General features: G+C 44.9%; 1 protein-coding gene across 1 annotated transcript in view; it reads right to left on the reverse strand.

The window, feature by feature from the left end:
• The window catches only part of SSC4D (scavenger receptor cysteine rich family member with 4 domains), a 336,081-nt gene that overhangs the window by 217,818 nt on the left and 93,601 nt on the right, over nucleotides 1-24,662 (reverse strand). Inside the window, exon 4 of the mRNA XM_086958514.1 lies at nucleotides 48-119. Within this exon, the coding sequence (XP_086814640.1) occupies nucleotides 48-119 (72 nt within the window). The remainder of the gene's footprint in view (nucleotides 1-47; nucleotides 120-24,662) is intronic.

Consider the following 24,662-nt stretch of genomic DNA (forward strand, 5'->3'; position numbering starts at 1 on the left):
TAGCTGGCTCCCGGTGAGAGACGACGTCTGTGAACGGATACACTTACTCTCTCCGCTCTGAATGGCGGCTGTGGCAGCTTTCGTTATATGGCCCTTCCCAGTTGGAGTCGTTGTCACCTCTGAAAAGAGACAGAACATTGACATTACACAGTATAAGCAATTTTTTTTACTAATTAATGACCAGTCATAGCTATGCACCACATTGTTGTAGACCCCCTACCACCAGCTTACTGATTGCCCTTTTGGGTTGTGGACGATGCCTTTGGCATATGTATGTACGTAGTCTTTTACTTCCAAGCAAAGTTGCACAGTATATAGGCAGTATTATCAATACCGAGGTGGGCTAAGTCATAGATTCCATCCCAGTTAGAAAAGTTTGGGGGTGAAGTAGTTTTAGCATTTAGCTTAAGATAAAAAAAATTTCAGGTAGAGATTCCTGTTAATCCTCTTCCATCAGGTATCAAAGACATGGAGCAGCAAATTTTATGGTCTGGTATTGAAAAGTGCAGGAAGTCAGTGGAGTGAAATAAAAAGATTTGAGGAAAACATCTGCTCAAAAAGAATCGCCTTTCAGAGATACAGCCACCTAGGAAGACTTTCTTTGGCCCGGACCTGCTCTCCTTTGTGGGATGAAGATAGTAGAGTGGGTTTTGATGTCCTGCAATCAGGAAGTAGAGACTTTTCCAAAGACAGTGAGTAATGAGGGAAGATTTATTGATTATCATTCTTTTGCCATCTGCATAGCTACATGCATTTAAGGGAATCCACTCTTTAGACCATAGGGTTGGGGGTCGCAGCTTTACTAACTATAAATGCTAATCCTTGCATCAATTACCTTTCTTCGTAGTTGAGACAGTAGATGCAATCCTATCAAACACATGTATGGTTTAATTGACTTTTGAGCACTATTAAAGATATTTTGGGGCCTTCCAGAGTGTACTTGGAATGTATCAAGTGATTGAGGCAATTATTTTGTAGTCCAGCAGCTTTCTAATAAAGTAAGCATGGATTGGGAACAACTAAGGTTTTCATAAGTATAAAATAAGGCTGATAAGCCTGAGTGACTTTGGGCCTGCTTTAGATTTTAGTGGAGGGGGTACTCTGTCGGAAAAGCAACAGAGTAGCCTCCCCGCCTGCCTGATTTACAGATGGGTGAACCTTAACGTATGTTGACAACTCCAACTCAGCCGCCTACATACTACTTCGATGGTTCTTGCATTTAGAGGAACTGATGTGATGGCTGTTCCTGTAAATGCATTCAAAATGTGCCATGTTGCTCATGACAGCGCTGCACTGCACACTTTAATTTTTCTTTTTTCATTTTCAAAACAAAATCGCAAAGCGCCATTTTAAAAAAAATAAGAAAGCAATGATTTCCTTGCCATGGGAATTCTATTCAAATGAATAGGGTCATTAAAAAGTTTTTACTTTTACACACCAACACGTTTTGGATGACAGTTTGTAAAAGTGAAAACTGGCAATGTGTCCGCCCACTCTAAATCAGGCTGATGGACACATGACCAAACCTCCAAAGGTACGGCTAGCTATGATGGCTATTTGTTCTCCAAACTCAGTGTCATTTCTTATACTTCATCTTTTGCGACATTGATTACACACGGTTTGTAAAAAAAAAACCTCTAAGTTATTCCCCCCTCAGTGAATGTTGGATCTGTTCGGAAGTGCATTTAGACATCCTTGATCTTGATAGTCTTGGTGGGCGATTTGAATATTGTCCTAACTACCTGGTTTTACCGTACCTTTTAACTATACTCAGGGTATATTCTTGGTACTTTTTGCTATTTTTTCTTTATATGTCATCTTATGTTTTTCACTTGGGCGCTTTTATTCTTTTCTGTGCAGATCTCGGTATCGTTGTGCAGGTTTCATCCTGTTTTATCGTTGGTGTTAGAGGCACTCCAGATAATTTGTAGTGAGTTGTTTGTATTGAGACTCAATGCATCTTCTATTTTCAGGCATTATTTTTCAATGTTGATTTCCTGATGAAGGCGCTATGTTCACTAAAACGCGTGTTGACATATTCAAGAACAATCATCGTATGATTTTATAAGCCACCATACTGTATTGTCTTATTTTGTATAAATGTTATTGTCCACATATTTTCCATGTATTGTTTGTACACATTTTGATGCCATATTGTTTAGTGTGAGTATCCAGACCTCTCCCTGTTAAATAACCTCAAGGTAGATACAGTTGCTCTAGCTGTATGTGATATCTTAGTTCTGAATTTGTGTTGTACTATTCTGTTATTTTCTATATTCTTATTGTCTTTTTATATAGAACTTCGTGAAATCATGAGCTTTGCAGCCATTTTACCAATAGGTTTGTATTAATAAAGTGAAAATAAACATTCATAATCAATAGTGGTACATTGAGTCTATTGCGATTACCTGAGATCTATGGTCTGATATTTCCTTATGACCAATTGGTTGCCTAGGAATTCTTTTTATGAACGATCCTATTTTCCCTGTCCTAGGAACGAATATTAGTATGATTATTAGTAACAGGGGTCTTTATATTTATACTTAGTACAATATTAGTGACATAAAGTGTTGAGGCATTACGTATTGATTTAAGCAGTTACAGTTCAATGTATGCAGTTCCTTACTTTTGATAATGCCTCAGCTTCTGTAGGTTTGTAATTCTAAGGAAGCATATCCTACTTCAAGTGTCCTCTTCAATGAGTAAAGAGGTTTTGCACCATCAGTTTGTTTAGTATGTACATGTCTTACTTTTAAAGGATGCATGGGTTTACTTCTGCTGTCGGCAGAGATGGCACCTTCTAGTAGCCCGGGTAGAGGTGCCGCACATGCAACCTGCCCTCTAGTTCAAGGTGCCTTCCAGTCACAGTGGGAAGACACCAAAGGCCCGGACTGTGAATAGGATGTAGTATCTCTAAGGCCTCTCTGCCACTCTCAGATTTCCAATCTCTGGGCACACACCAGAGTCTGAACTCAAAGATGCTGGCACAAAATCTGGAACAACTGGTACCATCCAGGCAAGCAAACTCCACTAGCGGCTATGCTTCATCTCCCACGTAGCAACTAGGTGAAATCTAAATATGCCATACAGGGCTATCTAAGATATCTATTTTTAACAGTTTGCTGATGGTGGAGTTTGACGGAAAGAGGAGTTTGCCATTTATTAACATTTACACTTAGCGACTGTATTGAGATGTGATCAACTTGTACATGCCTCTAACAGGGGAGTAGGACGGTCGGACAGCAGGGCCTGGTGTACGCCCAGCATGCCTTAACTGTGACCCTGAGATCTCCCCGTGTAGTGCTCACAGCGCCCCTTATGGTGATTGAGCCGGAGTGGTAACCGTGGGGAATAACACCAGAGTCAATCCAACTTGACCAGAATTCTCACTTGAGTCTGTAATTATGGGCTCAGGGACACCAGACCTGTAATGTAATGTAATGTGGATTTGTAGAGCGCTGCTTGTCACCTGTGAGGGTATGCAGGCGTTGAGTAGGTGAGACTGGACTGGATATGGGCCGTCTCGATGGTCCAGCGAGAAGACTAGTTGAATTGCCAGGTCTTCAGCTTCTTGCAGAACTCAAGCAGTGGAGCCGGGCTTCTGTGCGCCCCTGTACAGGCTGCGGCGAGCAGCTGCTGTGCCTGTCCTCTGCCCACCCGACTCCTGCACAATTGGTTGAGCTGCAAATGCTCCCCCAGCTCTCGCCTCACCTGTACTGAACTTCCCCTAACACCCTGCCCACAGCTACACACACCAAGGGCCAGAGCGAAGTCCCCACATTCATTTGCCCCCCTGCTTCAGGCAGGCGATACATGGATGCAGATTTTGCACTGTTATTTTCCAGAGAAAGGGAAAAAACACACAGACTGGGACCCGATTTTCTCAGGTCCAAGTATTATTTCCCATTCTTGGGAAATACTTCGCAGTGTTGGCATATTGGGGCAGGGACACAGGCAAGAATCAAACATTCAAACCTTACAGTATCCCCACATTTATTTCCAGGGAACACATAAAGGGTGCCAAAGAGGCACAGAGGCCCAGGGCAAGCCCAGCCATGACCTGTAAATGTAAGGATGTAAGGTGGCAGCGCCAACCCTCAGGAAACAGCTTAACAGAGGCGCAAACCACGAAGAGTGTAGAAATAACTTCTGCCAAAGTCCAGTAGGCAACATGAGGACCAAAGAAGACACAGTCACAGAACTTGAAAAGATTGTGTCGAGCAGGCCCCAAAAGTGCCTATCAGACTCCAAGAGCGAGTGACACTGTGCACACTGCATATGTACAAGTTCTAAGAAGAGACAGCGATTAGCACACAAGAAACCCTAAGAAACAGGAGCAGGGGGAAGAAGCAAGCAGCCCTCTAGCAGATACAGAAGACAGTACCTAGAGCTTGCATAATAGATGGAGCAAAGTTATCAAGCGACATTGTTTCCATGAGGGATCATACTTTGGAGAGCAGAAGCAATGACTGGAGGTGTATGTACCCCAGACTGGGCATAAACAGGAGGTTTTAAGTCCCATTCGGCATTTTTATAGGAAGAACACCAATTTCCTGCAAGTGCATCTTTGAAGCTGGCATCGCCTCCCTGGCTTTAACGTTGCTCCCATGGAGTAGCCACCTCTGGAGTTCACAGCCCACCCAGTTTCGGTGGCCTAAACTGTGAACTATCCATACAATGGAAAAACTGACCGCTGTCAAATTATGAAGATAGAAAGAAGTTTACATGGAAACCTAAGATTTAGACAGAAAGCAAGGATGACTCACTCCGGCAGGAGTCTATGACACACTTCAGTAAAACAATGACCACCTTAGGATCTGATTGCGTAAAGCGTTTCCTCTGCGTCCTGCCCCTGCTCTTCCTCCCTCTTTTACACACTCTGTTTGATATCCCTGCTCGGGAATGGAAGGCTCAGCATGACTGTCAGGGGCTTGTAATGGCGAGCTCAGCATGGCTGTCAAGGGGCTGCGAATATCGTTCAGGCCCATCAGACACCTCGTCTTGGGCACCGAGCTGCTGACGCATAAGAAGCGCAGTAGCTGTGAAATGCGTCACAGACCTAATGTGGATACCATGGTAGAAAACACAACAGCCTGTTGCACAGGATGATGCATCATTCTGCAGCTTTGTTCCTTGTGTTATGCAGGGTGAAACCCTTCAGCCATGGCTGTCATGTATCGTGGTCTACATGTTAGCATAATTAACCCAGAATCGTCTCAGGGGAAGCTGGTGATACCTGGTGCTCGTCTGCGTCTGATTCATGAGGACCTGCTAAGGGTCCAAGTACACAAAAGAGTGAAGTGTGAAATTGCGTCCGTTTTTCTCAGTCTCTACCAGTTATTCACAATATCATCCATGCTACAATCCCTGTATAAATGCAGGTCTCTAATTTCTTTTTACTACAATTCTGCAATCTCTGTATCAAAAGCCTGTCTATAGTTTCTTTATAATCGATGTAATAACTCAACTGTAATAACTTATTTCAGTCGAGTTCTGGAGTCTGTGCCTGCGGCCAGAGCCAGCAGCTCAGGTGAAAGGCAAGGCAGGTCACCGAGCATAATTAAAGCAGCTGTTTAAATAGCAACATGAAAGGTTACTTTTCTTTCTCCTGCTCTGTTTTTCTAGTTCTACAATGGCAATCTGAATGGGGAGACTTATGGCAGCATGTTTATTTTTTTTCACTCCTGAGGTAGTTATAGAAAAGTAGAATCTTTATGTATGTTTCTACTATGCGTTTTTTAATTTATTTAATGACGTATTTAACTGATTCTATCTTTTTGGAACAATTGTTTTACTGTTTTTCATGTGTTTAATTTAAACACTAGAGATTCTATTTTTATTCTTCATGTTTGGAAACAGGTTCTCTCATGTGAAAGAGCTATGCACCAAGTTCTTAAGTGGTTTGTGGGAAAAAGGATGGTGTGACCATGTATAATAAGGAATAACGTACCACCTGCCATAAAATATAAGGCTATTGCAAGTCACCTTGGAGTTTCACAACCTTATAAAGGAACTCAACCTTTGACCTCGTTCATTTATATGGTTATAAAACTCCTAGGTGACTGGCAATATCCTTTTATTGTACGGCAGAGGGTCATTTATCCCATATATACATACAGTGACTTGTGACGCATCCAGTCGCCGATTATAAAGAAAAGACGTCAGAACTCAAATCTAATAAGTTTGCAACTGAGTTCTGACGTCACAATGTTTGCTGCCAGAGTCAGCTACTGAGGTGAAAGGCAGTTAATGTATTGAGCAGCTGTTTAAAGCAACCAAAATAAAACTTTGCTTCTCTTTCTTCTGCGCTATTTTTCTTGTTTACAGTGACAAATTGAAATAGCATGTTTATTTTTTGCACTCCTTAGATAATTATGCAAAGTTAGAATCTTTCTACATGTTCTAAACATTCTGAGCTACTGCAGCTTTTTTTTTAACTGACTTGTATTGAACTGTTTCTAATATCTTTTTGAAACAAATATCTTCGATGTGTTTAATTTTGCAATAGAGGTTCTATTTTTATTCTTCATGTTTTCAAACATGCTCTCTCTTTTACATGAAAGAGCTGTGCATCAAGGTTTTAAGTGGTTTTTGGGAAAGCTGATGGCGTGACCTTGTATCAATATGGGACACAATACCATCTTCTGTACAAGATAAAGATATTGCAAGTCACTTCGGAGTTCCATAACAACATAAAGGAACTCGGCCTTCAGCCTAATTCATCTATATGGATATGGAACTCCTCAATGACTTGCTATATCCTTATAATGTATGGCCTCGGGTACCATATCCCTTATATAACTGGAAGTGAAAGCACGCAACCTATGTCACAAGAAGTAATGAAAAATTACGCGCAAGTAAAATATGAGGCGCAACCCCATGGGAAGTGACAACATATACATTGAGATCGGTGAAAGGATTACATTGCAGGTAATAATTGCTAAATTAATAAGATAACACTGCTAATCAAGTTAATAGATACTCCCCATTTAGTGTTTAATGCAGGTAAAAATAAGTGCACATGACCAAGGTTTTTCTTGGTGCTGCCAGGTGCTGGGTTTGCCAAATATCAAGGCTGTCTTTGCTTCCTCCTGAAGCCTCCTTTTTCCGCCACCCTACACCTTTATGTCTCTTTAATGCACTCTTCCAGATTCTTTTTAGGTCGAGCCTAGACAGCAAATGCGCTGTCGCAAAACCTACAGTAAACAAAATATTGAGGGTAATTTCTCCTGCCATTGCACTTGTTAGCTGGCTTATCGTTGGCTTGTTATCCGTCACGTCACTTCCGTTTTCCTGCCGTTTTGCAGGAAGCAGCACCGACCAACTATTGTTTTGTTGCGCTGGGCTATTATCTTGTCATTTAGGGACTACTTCCATGTTTTTAATGAATCTTCAGTCGTCACTGCTTGTTTCCTTTGACTTGGTCTAACCTTTTAACTTAGATTCTTAAAATTCAAGGTTTGTTCTTTGCTTCCTGCCTCAATTACCTCTTTACTACTGAAGCCACACAGTAGGCTGCTCAGAAAAGAAACATTTGCAATGCAATACGTTTCACATTACTCAAAATGTGAGCTATATGCACTGCACACGCAAAAAAATAATTCTCGTTTCAAATTATGCCAGCAGTAGCATAATAAGAAAATAAATTACTTTCACAAAGGAAAAGGCGCAGTACCGCAGGCTGTGACTAGGTGTCCCTGGAACACCTAGAAAAGAAATTTGTTTCACGAAGGAAAGGACGCAGTACCACAGGCTGTTACTAGGTGTCCCTAGAATTTCTTTCTGGGTGTTTCAGGGCCTGTGGTACTGTGCCCTTTCCTTCGTGAAAGGAATTTCTTTGCTTATTATGCTACTGCCGGCATCATTTGAAACTGAAAAATCTATTGCCATTGATCCCTTTACAGCCTCAGCACCTCTGCAAGCACAGTGCTTCTCAGTACATATTGTATTTATTGAAATTAATATTCATTTGTAGTTTTGGCATAGCGCTGCATGTCGCCCTTCGGGTTCCTTTAGGCCGCTAGGCTAGGAACAAAATATGGGAAGTTAGAGTTATAGGTTTTGTAGGGTCAATGTAAACAATGACTTAACTGAGAGCTTTCAAAAACTTTTACATTTCTCATTTTCATTGCACGCTCGAAACACATGCAAAATAATAACACACAGATACTCCTAAAAACAAAAAAACAAAAAATAAGCAAGAGGGCTAACACAGCTGTGTGCGCGAGAAGCCTGTGAAAGAAGGGGTGCATTTGTGGCAAACGAGGCTTTCTAACCGCAGTTATCAATATGAAAACTATGCCCTGTCATTGGTCGGTCTGACTCCTAGTTGCATGGGCCAGAGAACGCCGCATATACATTTGCAATATTATGCAGTTCGTCTTCTGCGCCCAATGGTGCAAACTTGTAAAGGCAGGTTTATGTTGGTGCAGCACTTCCATATTGAAGATGCGACAGGGAAATAAAGCTTCTTAGAAAAGATGAAACTGCAGTTCATGAAACGACTTATGACACATGTAATTCAAAAGAAATCCCATTCATACCGCAGGCTGTTACTTGGTGTCCCTGGAACATCTAGAAAAGAAACTTATTTCACGAAGGAGAGGACGCAGTACCACAGGCTGTGTAGCGTCGTGCTGCTAATAATGACGCTGGACACTGTTGATATTTACGAGCTCTTTATTTCACGTCTTCACTGTTCCCCGTCCCTACTTATCTAACCCTTTCCTGGTACCGCTCCTCCTCTTCCTCTGTCCCCCTAGCTCCACCCACCAACAACTAGACTGCACACAGTATTACATCTCCCCCTTTGTTAACAAATGATGAAATAAAAGTCTGACTTGATCATAGTTCTTCGATCAGCCGCACAGGTCGTCGAATGTCTCTTCTGGGTCGCAGGACCACACCTCTCTCTTCCGCTTCAGCTTCTGCCGGAATCTCAAGTCTCTGTACGGCAGCTGCACTGCCAGGTCTCTCTGAGCCTGGTTGTTCATTCATTTTGCTGAGGGCATTCTTAACAGCCGGAGTGCACCGTTGAAAATGCGAGACATTCCTAGTAATCCTCCTGTTCTCCGACTCAGCTGTTACCATTGTACCCTTTTGTTGAGTAATCATTAAAGGTTCAGCTCTAAACTTGCAATCTGTCTTTTTCTGTTGTTCCTGTTTGACCAACACACAGTCCCCTTCGTGAAGAGACAGAGATCTGGCTCTCCTCCTGGTGTCAGCATAGGACTTCATTTTGTTCTTGTGCTTGTAGTCGGCTACCACTAGCTCCTTATGTACACGTGTTGGCGACACCGGTCGCAGGGCTCCTTCCCACGTAGGTATCCATGTTCGGATCGTTCGTCCTAACATGAGTGTGGCAGGACATTTCCCCGTAGTGGCATGAGGTGTCGTTCGATAGGCTCTCAGGACTTCATTGAGAGCCACTTGAAAGTCCTTCTTATCAATGGTGGCCTGTTGGAATGTTTTCTTTAGTGTTGCCATGAATCTCTCTACCATTCCATTGGCCTGAGGCCATAGGGGAGTGATCTAGCGATGCTTGAAATTGAGATGCCTAGCAAATTCTCCAAACTCATGTCCATTAAAAGGGGGGCCGTTATCTGTCTTGAGTTCTTTAGGGACACCCCAGGCAGCAAACACTTCATCCAACACAGCAAAGGTGCTCGTGGCACTGGTGGATGATACAAACTGTGCTACGGGAAATCTCGAGTATTCATTCATTATTACTAGGACATATTTGCCCGACTGAAGGGGTCCATAAAAATCCATGGCGAGCTCATGCCAGACACTAGTAGGTAGCTTTGACATCTGTAGAGGAGCTGGAGGTTCTCCATGATTGACCAGTTGGCACTGGGGGCAATCCTTTAAGGTGAGTTCGTCCACCTGATCAAGTAGCGGGAACCATACTCGCTCTCTGAGCGCTCTTTTTGTAGCGATCACTCCACGGTGACCCTCATGGGCTAGATTGATGACGCCCTGGCGGAGTTGCATAGGGATGACAATTCGTTGATCCCTCAGTAGGAGCCCCTCTGAGGTGGCAGACAGTTCTTCACTCACATGCCGGAAGGCCTGCATCTCTTGACGGACATGTGGGTCGCACCCTTCCTCCTCATTGTCGTGACGCCATTGATTGGTCCGCAATTGACGCATCACTCTTTGAAGGATATTGTCTTGAGCTGTGGCCTCACATATCGCCTCCAAGGGAACCGCTGGTGGTCTGGCTTGGTCCACTACGAAGTGGATGTACTCTTCTGCCACGGATGGATGTGAAGCCTGTGATGCTTGAGGGTGTCTCGACATGTAATCAGCTGGATTCGCTGATTTTCCTGGTTTGTGCACTATTGTATAAGTGTACTCTTGTAGACGCAAACCCCAGCGCTCAATTAGAGGTGGCATTTTGGCTCTGGGGTTTCCGAAAATGGTGAATAGCGATTGATGGTCTGTCACTAGCGTAAAATGCTTGCCGTATATAAAAATGTGAAAGTGCTCACAGGCCCACACGACAGCAAGGCTTTCCTTTTCGGGTTGGGAGTAGGCCTTCTCAGTGTCCGACAAACTCTGGCTGGCATATGCCACGATGTGTCTCTGGTCTGTTTCGTTGTCAAATTGGACCAGAATTGCACCCAGTCCCACCGGGCTGGCTTTAACGGTGATTTCGGTGTGTCTCTTGGGGCTAAAATATGCCAGGTTGTTCGCTGACTCAACAGCTCGTTTGATTTCCTGGAACGCCTGCTCACATTGGTGAGTCCAAATGAATGGTTGCCCTTGTTTGGTAAGGACACGTAGCGGGTGACTGATGGTGGCGTAATCCTTTATGTATCTGGCACAATAGCTCGCCATGCCTAAGAACGATCGAATGTCGCTCACATCTTGTGGACTTTTGGTATCGTTCAGTGCTATCACCTTCTCAGGATCAGGCTTCATCCCTGCTCCAGAAAACACATGTCCAAAGAATTTAAGAGTCGATTGATGGAACTCACACTTGTCTTTGTTGAGTTTGAGTTTGGCCTCCAGGAGAGCATGGCACACCCGGTCTAGTGCTTTGTCGTGCTCTTGAACATTTGAACCGTAAACTAGAATGTCATCACTATAGTTTAGTGTATTTGGTATGTGATGTATGGTCTGGCGAATGGCTTCCTGAAAGATCTCCGCCACAGATGAAATTCCAAAACTGAGTCGTATGTAGCAGAACAACCCTAGATGAGTGGCAAATGTTGTTATATAGCGCAACTTTTCATGTGGTTCCAGCTGGTGGTATCCTTTATTCAAATCTAGTTTGGAAAAGACTCTTGCGCCATTTAAGGATGAAATAATGTCACTTAAATGAGGCCCTGGGTGGCGCTCCCTTTCGATGGCAGTGTTGGGAAGCCTCATATCTACACACAGGTGCACCTTTTCGGGTGTATCCTTCTTTGGCACGATGACTACTGGTGAAACCCACGGTGTAGGCCCTTCTGTCCGCTCGATAATGTCCGTTCTCAATAACTCTTGGATTTCATCCTCCACGGCTTGTTGAAGGTGGAAGGGCACCCGCCTGTGATGTTGTGCGACAGGACATATTCGTTCATTAATGTGCAACCGGATCTGGCATTTGTTCATTTTTCCCAGTCCAGTGAATAGTTTAGGGAATTTGTGTAGGATGTCCGGATCATCGCTTACCCTATACAGAATTTCGACCAGCCTAAGACGCTCCGCAGTGGGCAGACTGAGGAGACAGTCAGCTTCCGGGTCTTCAATGATATGTACATAGGCCGGCACTGAGGTGGTTTTGTGCTTAAGTGTAGTTGCAAATTTTCCCAGGCATGGGAGAGGTTTCTTCGACATCCACGTGAACACTCTGACATGGGCCGGGCTCAACGTGGGTTGCGGTTTCATTTTGTTGTATTCAGTTACAGGGATATAGTTCAGTGATGCCCCATTGTCCAGTACAAACTTGGTTTCATGAGTTCCCACACTGATGTCTAATCATGGGTATTTTTTTAGTTGATCTGGAACAGCTACCATGCTGGCATACTCATCAGTGTACACCGATTCCAAAGACGCTGACCTAGATTCTCTGGATGGAGACCTTCTCACCCATTGGGACCTGCAAGACTCTCTGCTGGAGTGTGAGGAAACCGAGGACGACTCCGGCCGATCCTGTACCGCCTTTGCGTGATGTCGCCTTGTGTCTGGTCGAGACGATCTCGTTGGCTCTTTCATCCTTTCTTTGCGATATTCTCCACACATAGCCTCGAAGTGATTTTCCCTTCTGCATTTACGGCACTGCTGACCAAGTGCTGGACAGACATCTGTGTGTGGAAAGTCGTACCCGCATCGATAACATTTTCGTGGGCGATCTCGTTTCTTGTCTCCACGGCCAGACTCATGGCGTCTGCGCCCTGTGTACTGTTGGCGGGAAGAAGGCCTGGATGACCTCCGTCGATCTCGAGAGTGTCTGCGAGTGCTCTTGGCTTGTACACGATAGGTTTGTTCCCGTCTCTCACCATGTCCCGTCTCCATTCTTCTAGCATGTTCCTCTGCTTGGTCATGTACCCAGGTCATCTCTACAATCTCGTCAAGGTTATGACTCTTCCTTAGTAGCCGCCTTCTGAGCGTTTCAGATTGGCAACCTTCAATTATTCGCAACCTTATGGCATCCTCCGTGGAAAAAGTGTCAAACTCACAGTACCGAGACAGTCGTCGTAGTCTCATTATAAACGTAGTCATCAGTTCCTCTTTTTCTTGATGGCCTTGGTGAAACATGTATCTTTCATAGTCCACATTTCTTTTATGTAAAAACCTTTTATTTAACGCATCTCGCACCTTGACATATGATCCTGTTTCGGCTGTCGGCAATTCCTTGATTAACTTACTGGCTTCTTTCCCTACCAGATTTCGTAATGAAATTAACTTCTCATCGTCATCCGTGACTTTCGATCCTTTCATATAGTCCTCAAAGTCCTCGAACCACTCCTGCCATCTGGGGCCCATGGCCCCTCCAGCTATCAGGGCCAGTGGTTCTGGGGCACGCAAATATGAGACGTCCACCGTACTTGGCGTGGTCGCCGCTGTGGCCGCGACATTTTGCTGCGGTGACGTCGACATTTTGGTGTATTACTTTATCTCTCTCTTTTTGCTCGTGTTTCCTTGTCTTTCTTGTCTCACTGTCTTTGCATTGGCTTGTGCTTGTTTGCTAGTTTGTCTCTTCCAGCGGCTTGTACTTGTTTCCTGATCTTCTTTGCACTTGCTTGTGCTTGATGACAAAACAGGAAACTGTCTGACTTAAAAATGGCCGCTTCTTGGCCTCGAAAGGGGATTGGTGGGGACAGCCTGACCTCAAAATGGCCGCCGTACTCGAAATCTCGTTCCTCCCGAGATTTTGCCTCCCTCCAATGCACTGCAGTTACCGGCCGGCTTCAGGACACTCACCGGGCACATGAGGTCTACACTGGATGCTGGGGCCTCCGCTCTTCGCCCCCTCCACTCGCGCAGGATCTCCTCTCACCAGGTAGGACCGGGGTGAGCTCCCGACGTCACTACCGCGCCTGCAATTCCTCACGCATCTGGGGTGGGCACCCGATGCTAGCGCTCAGCAGCGCTTTTCAGCTGGGCAGCTTCAGCGCTCGACCGCGCTTTTCTTGCTCGGGGCTTCACGGGACCAGCTGGTCGCAGGGCAGCTCGTATTCACCGCTGGCCGCTTCTTTCTTGGCGGCGGTTCCTGCCAGGCACACGTGTCGCGACAGCGACTTCCTCAGTGTGCTGCACGGGACGGGGCACTCGTCTCCATGGGTCCAGGGGTGGCAGACTGCACCATCCCACCCTCGTCGCCAGCTGTAGCGTCGTGCTGCTAATAACGACGCTGGACACTGCTGATATTTACAAGCTCTTTATTTCACGTCTTCACTGTTCCCCGTCCCTACTCTATCTAACCCTTTCCTGCTACTGCTCCTCCTCTTCCTCTGTCCCCCTAGCTCCATCCACCAACAACTAGACTGCACACAGTATTACAGGCTGTTACTAGGTGTCCCTAGAATTTCTTTTTTAGGTGTTCCAGGGACACCTATTAAGAGCCTGTTGTTCCGGCCCTTTCCTTCGTGAAAGGAATTCCTTTGCTTATTATGCTGCTGTCGGCATAACTTGAAATGGAAAAATCTATTGCCATTGACTCCTTTACAGCCGCAGCACCTCTCGCAAATGCATGTTCTTGCTAAAATGTTCTGGAACAAATAGGATGAAACTGATGTTAATGACCAGAATACAATTTAGAACATGTAATTATATTGTTCTCCATTAAAAAGTACGAATTATATTACAATAGGTTAAATGATAAATTGACTAAGATGCTCTGTAGGAAGGTTCTGTGCACATGTTCTGCCAGAGGGATGCACAGAGATAGGGTACTACTTTAAGGTAATAAATAAGCCATGCATGGGAGCAAACGATGCCTGTTTTCAGACAGCTGTCTTTGCTAATATGAGAGGCTGGGCCCAGGGACAAGAACAGCATCCAGCTGTATGTGTGTAGTTGAGTAGTAAGGGCCCCAGAAGAAAAAAACAACAACGCTTGCATACAAAACATAAGTTAAAATGGCCCTTAATGATTTTTTCGCCCTCACTGAGCCTTTCAGAGATTGGCATCGCAGACGTAGGCAGCCCTATCGCGCGCCTCTGTTGCTGATCTGTGACTGGAACTAAATCCTGGCCCTGCGAGGCGAAATTATAATTGACTTGTTTGCACCCAGTCCCATTTTCGGTGTCTAAAAACCATCCTTTGCAGGTCATTCTTCAAATAAAAATTGCAACAGCTGATCCCTATTTCATGCTTGGCAAAGCTTCACCAATCCCTAGGGAGAAGATAATACGGATCCCAGAAACAGTAGTGGCGCATGCTTTCACATTTTACCAGGGGCTCAGAATGCCATTTAATTCTGGAAATGGATACTTTGGCCACTCCAGTGAGACCTGGATCCCACCGGCAACGGATGCATTTGACCCAATGGGTGAGCTCAGAACCTAGCAGCAGCCCTCACTCCTTTCCTATGGCCAGTCATTCCCAAACCCCTCTTTGTGTGCCCCTCAAGAGCCCGTGAAAGTACATTTCTCGAATACGGCTGACTCCCACAACGCTGCTGGGTTGTACATGAAATCCATTTAACACCCTCTGCCAACCGTTTAAACAAGCATTTGCAGTGCAATAGGTCTCGCATTTTACACGAGTTTGAGCTATTGGCATTGTCAACGCCTTTTATTTATGTTTTGGTTTTTAACCTCATAGATGCTATTAAACATTCCTCCCCAGTGCTGCGCTGTCCATTGGAACTAGTGCTGAATGGACGTCCAATGGTCGTGCGCAGCACTGGGGAGGTAGTGCTGCCATCGGCCAATGCACCGAGGCAGCACTTAAGGGGTTAAAACATAAATAAAAGGAATTGTCATTTACAATGCCAATAGCTCAAACTTGCGTAAATGCTAGACCTATTGCATTGCAAATGCTTGTTCATCTCTGCTACTGTTCCTTTGTTACTGCTTTCACATATTTCTCATCCTCCATTTTGCTCCCTTTTCTGTTCTTCTCTCTTTAGCCTTATTAAAAAAAATACGTTCTGGTCCACAAAAATGACTGCCGGTGCTATAATCACTAGCTGTGGTACAAACTAAGCACTGCTAGGAGTATATAACTAATTGTTATTGAATAGCCAAACCTGCAGATTATTGTAGGTAATATATGCAAATGCCCAGATTTATGTTAAAATATATTCTTCTTGCATTCACTATGTCCCTAGTCAGACACAATCATCAGTAGATCTGCCCTTTATTGCTCCATAATCCTCCATTAATCAGTCACATCAGACCCAGCCAATTATGTAGCCCCAGGACTGCACCAGCAGTTTATTACAAAGTGGTCAGGGGGTGGAAACCAGGGCTTTAAGTGGGCAGGGTCCCACCGGTGCTGAGCACCCGCAGTTCTAAAAAGTAGGTGTTGAGACAGGTCTCTATTGGCCTCTCCATTTTTGCCACCACCCTCCAGTTGAAAAAGAAATCTTAACTCTGCCGCAGTACTGGCCTTCACTGCCTTTCGGGAAATTCTCAATCTCATCATTTCAGAACTGAAGGATTGTCCTATTATATTCAACAAAGTCATAGTTGTTGCTTATGCAACTAAACCATTGACAAAGCTAATACTTTAGGCTTGCTTTAGTTGTAATGTTACTTGTTGCATTGTACATCTGGATGCAAGGACAGAAGCAGTGAAATACCAGTCGGGCGGCACACTATGCTAAGCATAGATTTTTTGCTGACGTGTTGTAAGCCACGCCCTTAATTGGACACCGCCCTCTGAGAGACCCCCCAGTATTTTCATCCCACTTAGAGCCCTGGCAGAAACTGTTCTCAGAAGGAATTGTCCACTCTCTGTTACACCTACTAATGGATTACTCAAGGACACATGGGTGCAAGTAAACCTTTCAGACGCGTCTTGTTGAACACCCAGAATACCAACTGCACATTGAGTAAAACAGGACCATAGCTTGGCCCCCACTCCCGCCAAAAACAAATCTCACTATATTTTGATCATTTACCACAGAGATTAGATTATCTAGAGAGATGCTCTCCAACATGTGATCAAAAATGAAACGACTTATGCAAACGATCTGGTACTTTTATCTTTCACTGCAAAGAGCGTCAATAACTGCTACTAAAGGAATTTACAACTCAAACAGGTCTGAAGAAGAAAGGTCAATGTCACTGAAGCGAAGATCATGGATGTTCAGCCCAAGACTTCAAGGGGTCCAAGTTCCCACATGACTCATACCTTGGTCTAGAAATCGATAATAAACTAAACTGGAGCGCACATATTGGGCTTGGACAGCAGAAGCACGGGAGTTGCAAATGCACTAAAACGTTTCACAATAAGGTACCGGGGAGGGGAAATTGGACCAATTATCACTGTTGTCACTACTAAATGAGTTCCCCTTGTACTCTACAGTTCATTGGGAGTCCCAACGAGGACCATCATGGGCTTGGAAAAACTTTAATTAATTAAAAGTATTATTAAGTAAATCCCTGACCCTCCGCCACCTCCCTGCAGAGTGAGGCTTGGATTAGTATTTCACCTCCTTGACTGCCGCTAATTTCATTTATTTTGTTCATTATTTTGTGATTGCAGGACAGCAGAGGTGAACACTTAAACAAGTCCTATCTGCACAGAGGTAATGGCATCAACACACTAAGTCAGAGAAAAGCCAGTCTGGTAATCACTAAAGGCTACCAACGACCTTCATTAGATTTACTTTCTTCCGTGAATAAACTAAACTAAACTACAATGCAAAGTCCTAATTGAGAAAAAAACGAAAGTTGCCCACTTCATAAAAGATATACTTCAATCTTCAACTACTAGAAATTCAACGTCTGTATAAAACTACCTACACAATGAAAAGACAATAGAATTTAGATTCCAATCGTTAGGTGAACATTAAAAAGTCCTGCTTAGAGTGCAGACGACTGTGTATCTTTATTCTCCAAACTGAGAGAGCAGAGAACAAGATGGAAAGCCAAAGGAACAGAGACTCATCTGTGTGAAAAACGTATTGAGACAAATAGAAGATATAATCTGTGTGTGCCCTGACCTGCTTGGTTAAGGTAAAAAATATCTGTCCCTTCTGTTCCGCCTGCGCCTGCTGTGCAGGAGGCTTGCTGGCACATACACAACAGCTGCTTCCATTTCATCAGCCCCAGAGGCAGTCAACAGATTCTCAAATGCAAGACCGAGCCGGTGAGTTTCGTGTTTCTTCATGCCAGTGTCTTGCTGCTCCACCTCTTTCTCATCTTTAAGTCCTGTGCCCGTGGACTGATACCGGAAACGTATTTTCATATTCTGCAAACCGTGACGGTCCGTATGGACTCAGAGCATAGGTGCCTTCGAGGATAGAACTCTGTTTAAAAGAATTATCTTCCATTTAGCCTATGCTATGTCTACTGTTAATGAATTGGGAGGTGAAACTGCTGGACACAGTAGAGGTGATCTGTGTATTTTCAGTTTGCTTTGTCTATGGGATTGCTGTGTTTTTCTGCATTAATTTGCTCAATTGAAAAGTGTACAGTGGACAAACCGATCACCTCTCAAGACTCCTAACTGCGTTTTTAATAACAGGATTACATTTTCCTCATGAATTGTGGCGCATAAATACCATAATAACAAGTTATCTTTGCAGTGCAAGACAGGTAGTCGAAGCAGCAGAGTAGGGTTTTGATGTTGAGGTGTGAAGTTGTGAGTATTTCTGTCAGACAACAACAGTGACAGAATTGCTGATCTTCTGTTCAGGGTTGATTGATAGAACCCTTTTTGAACTCATTAAAAGAAGGCTTAGTGAGATTACTGTAGTGTAGTTCCTAGTTTCCCACTAGGCCCTGCGCATTGGAATAACATAAACAGTAGTATCGACGTAGAAGTGCGGATCTTCCAGGCCTCTACTAACTATGCTAAACTTAATTGGGTTTGTTACCAACTAGCTCAGAGGTCACTGGAAACTTTCTTCTCTGCATAGGAAGTGATCAGCTTCCCTGGCACAGACAAGAAGGGATTCAGCTTTCCAACAACCGTGCAACATGACAACTTTGCTCCTCAGATTAAGAGTCAATCTCTAGGGTCGTGTGAACAATAGACAGGTATTTCACTCAGTCAGATTAGTGCAGTTTACTTTCACAATATGTAGAGACTAGAGAGACGGGCGTTTGTCAATAAAGGGTTAACATTTATTGAACAGTCTTTCTTCTCGTACAAGAGAAATGTATTGCCACAATTGCAAGACTTGTTATGATAAAAAGTACGTACAGTAAGATAAGTATTGCAAAATAATACTGTAAAAGCATTGATATGGTTTCTTAGCCATACAATGGTTTAAAAGTAATAAAACATATATACAGTCATATATACATTAGGCTAAAATACTCAACTGGTGCTTCTAACTAAGCCTACCCCAGTGTGCCTGACCTTAGCCTAACACGTGGAAGGGGAGTAAGTAAGTAGCTTTAAGTTAAGTTGGTTTTGCCAAGGTTTGCTTCAAGAATTCTCTTCTAAGGGTTTAGTCAACACCATACCTCTGAATAGAATGATGGAGGTCTGGTATCTCCTTCAGGAGGCACTCGGTATCCCAGTCACCCGCGAGGGCAGACTAGAAACGCTGGAGCTGGATTTCTCAGCAGAAGAAAGGCAGCGTCTCTCTTCAGCGCGTCGAGGAGGAGGAGGGGGGACAGCGTCCGCGGGCAGCTTGGCATCTGCTGGGCTCTTCGCAGAGGGACGGCTGTTCAGCTCCTAAGCTCACCACACCATCGTTCGCGCTTTAGCAGCGATAATGGTATCAGTAGCTTCACCAACAGCAGCGGGGCAGCAGCATCAGCGTACTGCATACAGCATACAGCAGCAATGGGACACTAGCTGCAGCAACAGGCTATTGCTTAAGGCAACGTTGGTAATATTTATACCTGACAGGTGCCTGGTTTGACGCAAGTTTGCTGGACATAAGACGTCAATTAAAGATGTCACTAGGAAGTGATAGTTATCAGTTGCTCATTAGAGTTCCATTACTAATCAAAACACAGCAAGCGGGGATTTCCAGGTTTGCTGAGTTTTTATCTTGTTGAAGAACTCGGAGTGTTAATCTAGGAATATCAGATAGTGACTTCTGCTCTGTCATTGCACTAATTGGTTGCAAAGGAAGTGGCAGAGAACTATTCTGGAATGTGGCTCTGTTCGTGTGAGGCCAGAGATGACTTTCTGAATATCGCACTTGAACGGTTATGCCAAGATAGGGAATACATGGATTTATAGCCGAATAGGGGCATAAGGTCACAGTATCGATCAGGAACCTAGATAAACACACAACATTACCTGCATTTATATTTTTGGTGCAAGCACTGATTGAGCCTCTTTGGATATGTGAGTGCATCACGTATGACTCCTGGCATCAGTGGTGTGTCCATCTGTTTTCAGTGTGCTGAGCGCGCTGTAAGAATAGACACCATCCATGCCCTGTACCCCGTGGCACCTGCTCTAGAGCCGTGTTATAGCCAAGGGTACAGAAGGTGTTTCAAGAGTTAGTCAGACAATGGAGTTAGTCTTTTCTTTATGAGACGGTTGGAGAAGGATGACTTACATCGAATAGAGTGATCTTTGCCCCCCCCCCTTGAGTTAGGGGCTTCAGGGGAACCTTTTAGTAGGGCTGTTGGTGGCTTTTTGAAAGTTGGTTAAAAGGGGGGTGTTTTCCTGGGGTGGAAACTCATGTTTTTTTTTTACTTCACTGAAGACGGTGCTGTGCAAATTACATTTTGCCGTCAAGATCCTTTCTGTGGATTTCTTGGGAGCTCATGCTCTGAGATTTTGTGATCTTTGTTGCTTCTGCTCTTTATGCTTACTGCCAACCCTGGAAAGCAGAGTTCACTGATGACAGAGAATATGTTCTACCTTTCTGAATGTTTGGCATGTATTACTGCTTGGTTCTTTGTTTAAGGGCATGGACGGCACACTCAGGCCTTAGCCCAAGTGATGAGATTGTTTCAGTTCCGTGCACATTCTACTGAAACATCAAGAGTTCAGCTGAAAAGCGCTACAACACCTCATCGGGGTTAGCAAGTGCTATATAAATGCAAATCCTTCCCTACTCTATCCCTCCACTATCCTTTTTCAATCCAAATAACAAACTCACAAGTCCACCGCTCAACTTCATTTAATATCTCCCTATACTAATTCACTACTAATCCTTTTTGGGTTCCGCAGTAGCGTGCTATTCACCGAAAAGTGCATTGATGTCTCGTCAGGGGGAGTAATTACAATTACAATATTAATGTCTAAGGGGACCATTTAGAGATGGCAATTAACAGGGCATCCACCAAACATCAGTGAATGTCCAAGTAGCCCTCCTACTTTTCCCTGCCCTATTTAGGAATGGAGAAAGCTGTGCGTTTACAAAGGTGTATCCTAAGCATGCCCTGCCACCGGAAGCACCTTCCTAGTTGGTGACCCAGCACAAGATCTCCAGGTCTGTGGCATCTGAAGGCCGGCCCAAAATAGAGCCCTAAATAAGGCCTGTCTTTGATGCTGTATTTTCTTTCTAGAGATAGGGCAGGAAAAACCATCAGTGTCCCTATTGTGCTGGGAGAAAACAACGACACGTCATGGATATTGCAGTTTTTACGTGAGGGTGGTGGTTGCTGCGTCACTGGTGATCAAACCACACACAGAAGTGTGGGGGTACTTGTGAGACGCCAGGACCATTACATCAACAGCACAGCAGCTTGGCGGAAGTCTGTTAGACAGAAGCCTAAGACAGAGGTCTGAAACCATCAACAGAAGTAGTGGGACATGATTGAGAGGGGCGCATCGCCATTAACGCCATAGATAGGCTAAACTACAGAATGATGTTGTATTGTTTCAGACTGTCTCAGTGCAGAGCCTAACCTATGATTGAGGATGCTTAGTTTGAGAATGGAAACAAGCAGATAAGACAGAATTCTGAACATGTGCCCAGACTTTTGGCCTTGGTTGATGTGTCTCATCACTAGGCAAAAATGAGTTGATATCAGAGATCTTTTTTGTTAACATCAAAAGTCAGCGCCACTTAGCAATGGCTGGTTACTTACCAGTAATATTCATTACTCTGAGTCTTAGACCGCCCCGTCACAGTCCTTATGTATGTGAGAGACAGCTCCCCACCCGCACACTTTCTCATGATCAAACACTCCTCAGCTCCCAATCCCTACCCTCCAGGCCAAGCCCACATCCTGTGGAACATAACCCCTGACCTTACCTCCAGAAATCCTGTAAATCAAAGCACAAGAAGCTGAACACAGGGAGGGAGGGATGGAAACTAGGAGTGTGACTGGGAGGTCGACGTCTGGGAGTAATGAATATTACTGGTAAGTAACCGCCCATTACCTCCTCGTCAGACCTCCCCATCACAGTCTTTACATATGTGAGCAGATACCCAAGCAACAAAATCATGTTCAACACCACAGCGGCAGAACAGACTTTATTATAAGCAACAAGCAGTGCAGGTACACCATCTGCACAGAAAGCAACACCTCATCCTACATCATCACAAACCACCAAGCAGTAATGGGACATAAAGGTGTGAGGTGAACTCCAAGTGGCGGCCCGCAAATCTGAGCCCTGGAAGCCCCTTGCAAACAAGGTCAGGAAGCAGCCATCCCGAGAGTAGAGGGGTCCTGCACAGTCTCGGACACTGACACCCCGGGACTCATAAGCTGCCAAAATAGCCCACTCCAATCATCTACTGAGAGTAGCAACGGAAGGCTTCAGACCCTGACCCGCCAAACCAAAAGTTATAAAAAGGGAATCTACACTACGATACAGGCTGGTATGATCCAGATACACTCCAAGGGCCCCCTTGACATCTAAACGGTGCAGCAGAACCTCCTCCCCAGACTGAGGATCAGAACACAAAACAGGCAACACCAACTCCTCTGAACAATGGAAAGACAAGGGAATCTTACGAACAAACGCATACAGATAGCACCTCAAAAATGGCTCAGAACACAGCAACGAGCCCAACTCCCCCACAAGTCTTGCCGAGGTAAAAGCCACCAGGAAAACCACCTTGATAGTCAGAAACCTCATGGAAACCTCCAGCGGCCCAAACAGGGTAGACTGTAACACCAGCACGACCAACGCCAGATTCCAACCAGGAGCCAATGACTTAACCCCAGGCTTCTTGAGAAAACAACTCCTCAAGAGCCTGGCCACAAAAGCACCACCTCATCACAGTCATGACCCCGAAAAACCCACAGAGCAGTGAACTGAGCCCTCAAAGAGGAAAAAGCAAAAACCCAAATCAAAGCCATCCTTCAGAATATCTAAAACCTTCACAGGATCCACTGTCAAGGCAGATCAGCCCTTCCCAGAACACCGGTCCTGAAACGAAACCGCAATGCCTGGAATAAGATTTCAGAGTAGATGGCTTCTGAAACTGCTGAATAAAGAGAGCCACCTCACGAGAACACCCCAGTGCCAAAAGGTTCATCCTTGCAACAGCCAGCCAGCCAACCGCAACCAGACCAGACTCTTCAGAGACAGCCCCAGAAACCTCCACAGGGGTCCAGGGGAAGCTTCCAACATGCAACACCGCCAACTGTAACAACAGAGGGAACCAAAGCCGCCTGCTCCAGACCGGCACAACCAGGATCACAGAGGCCCTGTCCAGCTTGATTTTCATGAGAAGCATCTGAATCAATGCAATCGGAGGAAAGGCATAGAGCAACCTGGTCCCCCACAGAAACAACAGTGCATCCAAACCGTGTCTGATGGGCTCAGAGAGCAAAAACTTTCCCTCAACTAATTTTCTGGGGTCGCAGACAGATCCACCTCGGGCACCCCAAACATCTGAATGAGGACACCAAACACCCCCTTGTCCAAACACATATTGGACAGGGAAGGAAACAACCTGCTCAACCGATCAACCTCCAAGTTCAACACACCAGGAAGATGAACTTCAGTGACAACAAATTCCTCTCTGCCCACTGGAAAATCTGCTGAGCAAATAAATTCAGAGAAAATACTGTTGCACTCCCCTGGTGGTTCACAAAGCACACCACCACAGTATTGTCTGTCCTCAACAGAACATCCTGATGCACAACTAAAGGGAAAAATTGAACCAGGCCTACAGGACAGCCGTTGACTCCCTGCAGTTGGGAGACATCTGAGCCTCCTGGATCGACCAGATCCCCTGAACTGAATCGTGAGCCAGCACAGCCCTCCATCCCAGTTCGCTGGCATCCGTTGTCAAAACCATCTGGTCCTGGAGTACAAATGGAAAACCCTTCATGAGATTCCCCTAATCCAGCCAGCAGGCCAACTACTGGGAGATGCCCAAACCCCTCAGAATCAACTGGTCGTGATCCACATCAGAGGCGAAGGATGTGATTCACCAAGGGGTACAAGTGCAGCCTGGCCCAAGGAACACTCATGACAGTAGCGTCCATCAACCCCTGAACCCTCAACCAATGCAATGCTGTGGAAGCGGGAGAGGGTAAAACCGCCATCAGTTATTTCACAAGATCTTTCTGCAAGGTTGTGTTGAAACCCCCTCTAATGGACAATAGTTCTAAGTGGAATCAGATGGGACTTCCCCAGGTTCAGCAACCACCTGAACCGCTGTAGAAGTCTGCAGACATCCTGAGTCTGAGATTGAGCCTTAGGAAAAGAAGAGGAAGAAATCAACCAGTCATCCAAGTACAGCAACATCTGTAGCATGCAACAACCCCATCAAAAGAGTCAACACCTTGGTAAACACCCTAGGTGAAGCAGTAAGACCAAAGGGCCATACCTGAAACTGGAAATGTTCACCTCCCACACAGAACCTCAGAAACCTCTGTGAGTCCTGGCTGGTGTACAGGCACATGAAAATAAGCATCCCTCAGATCCAGAGAGGTTAGAAAATCCCCCACCGACAGGAAGGGAAGAATCAACTGCAGAGTCACCATCCTGAAGGAACGGTGAGGAATGAACAAATTCACAGCCTTTAAATGCAACACTGCTTGTAATCGCCATTTGGCTTTCAGATCAGAAAAAGGATAGTGTAAGCCGCTTTTCACTGTTGCGCTAGAGGAACCTTCACAATTGCGCCCTTATCCAACAGGTCTTAAACCCATTTCAACAGGGCCCAATGT

The sequence above is a fragment of the Lissotriton vulgaris genome, chromosome 2_1 (genome assembly GCF_964263255.1).
Source record: "Lissotriton vulgaris chromosome 2_1, aLisVul1.2, whole genome shotgun sequence".
Lineage (NCBI taxonomy): Eukaryota > Metazoa > Chordata > Amphibia > Caudata > Salamandridae > Lissotriton > Lissotriton vulgaris.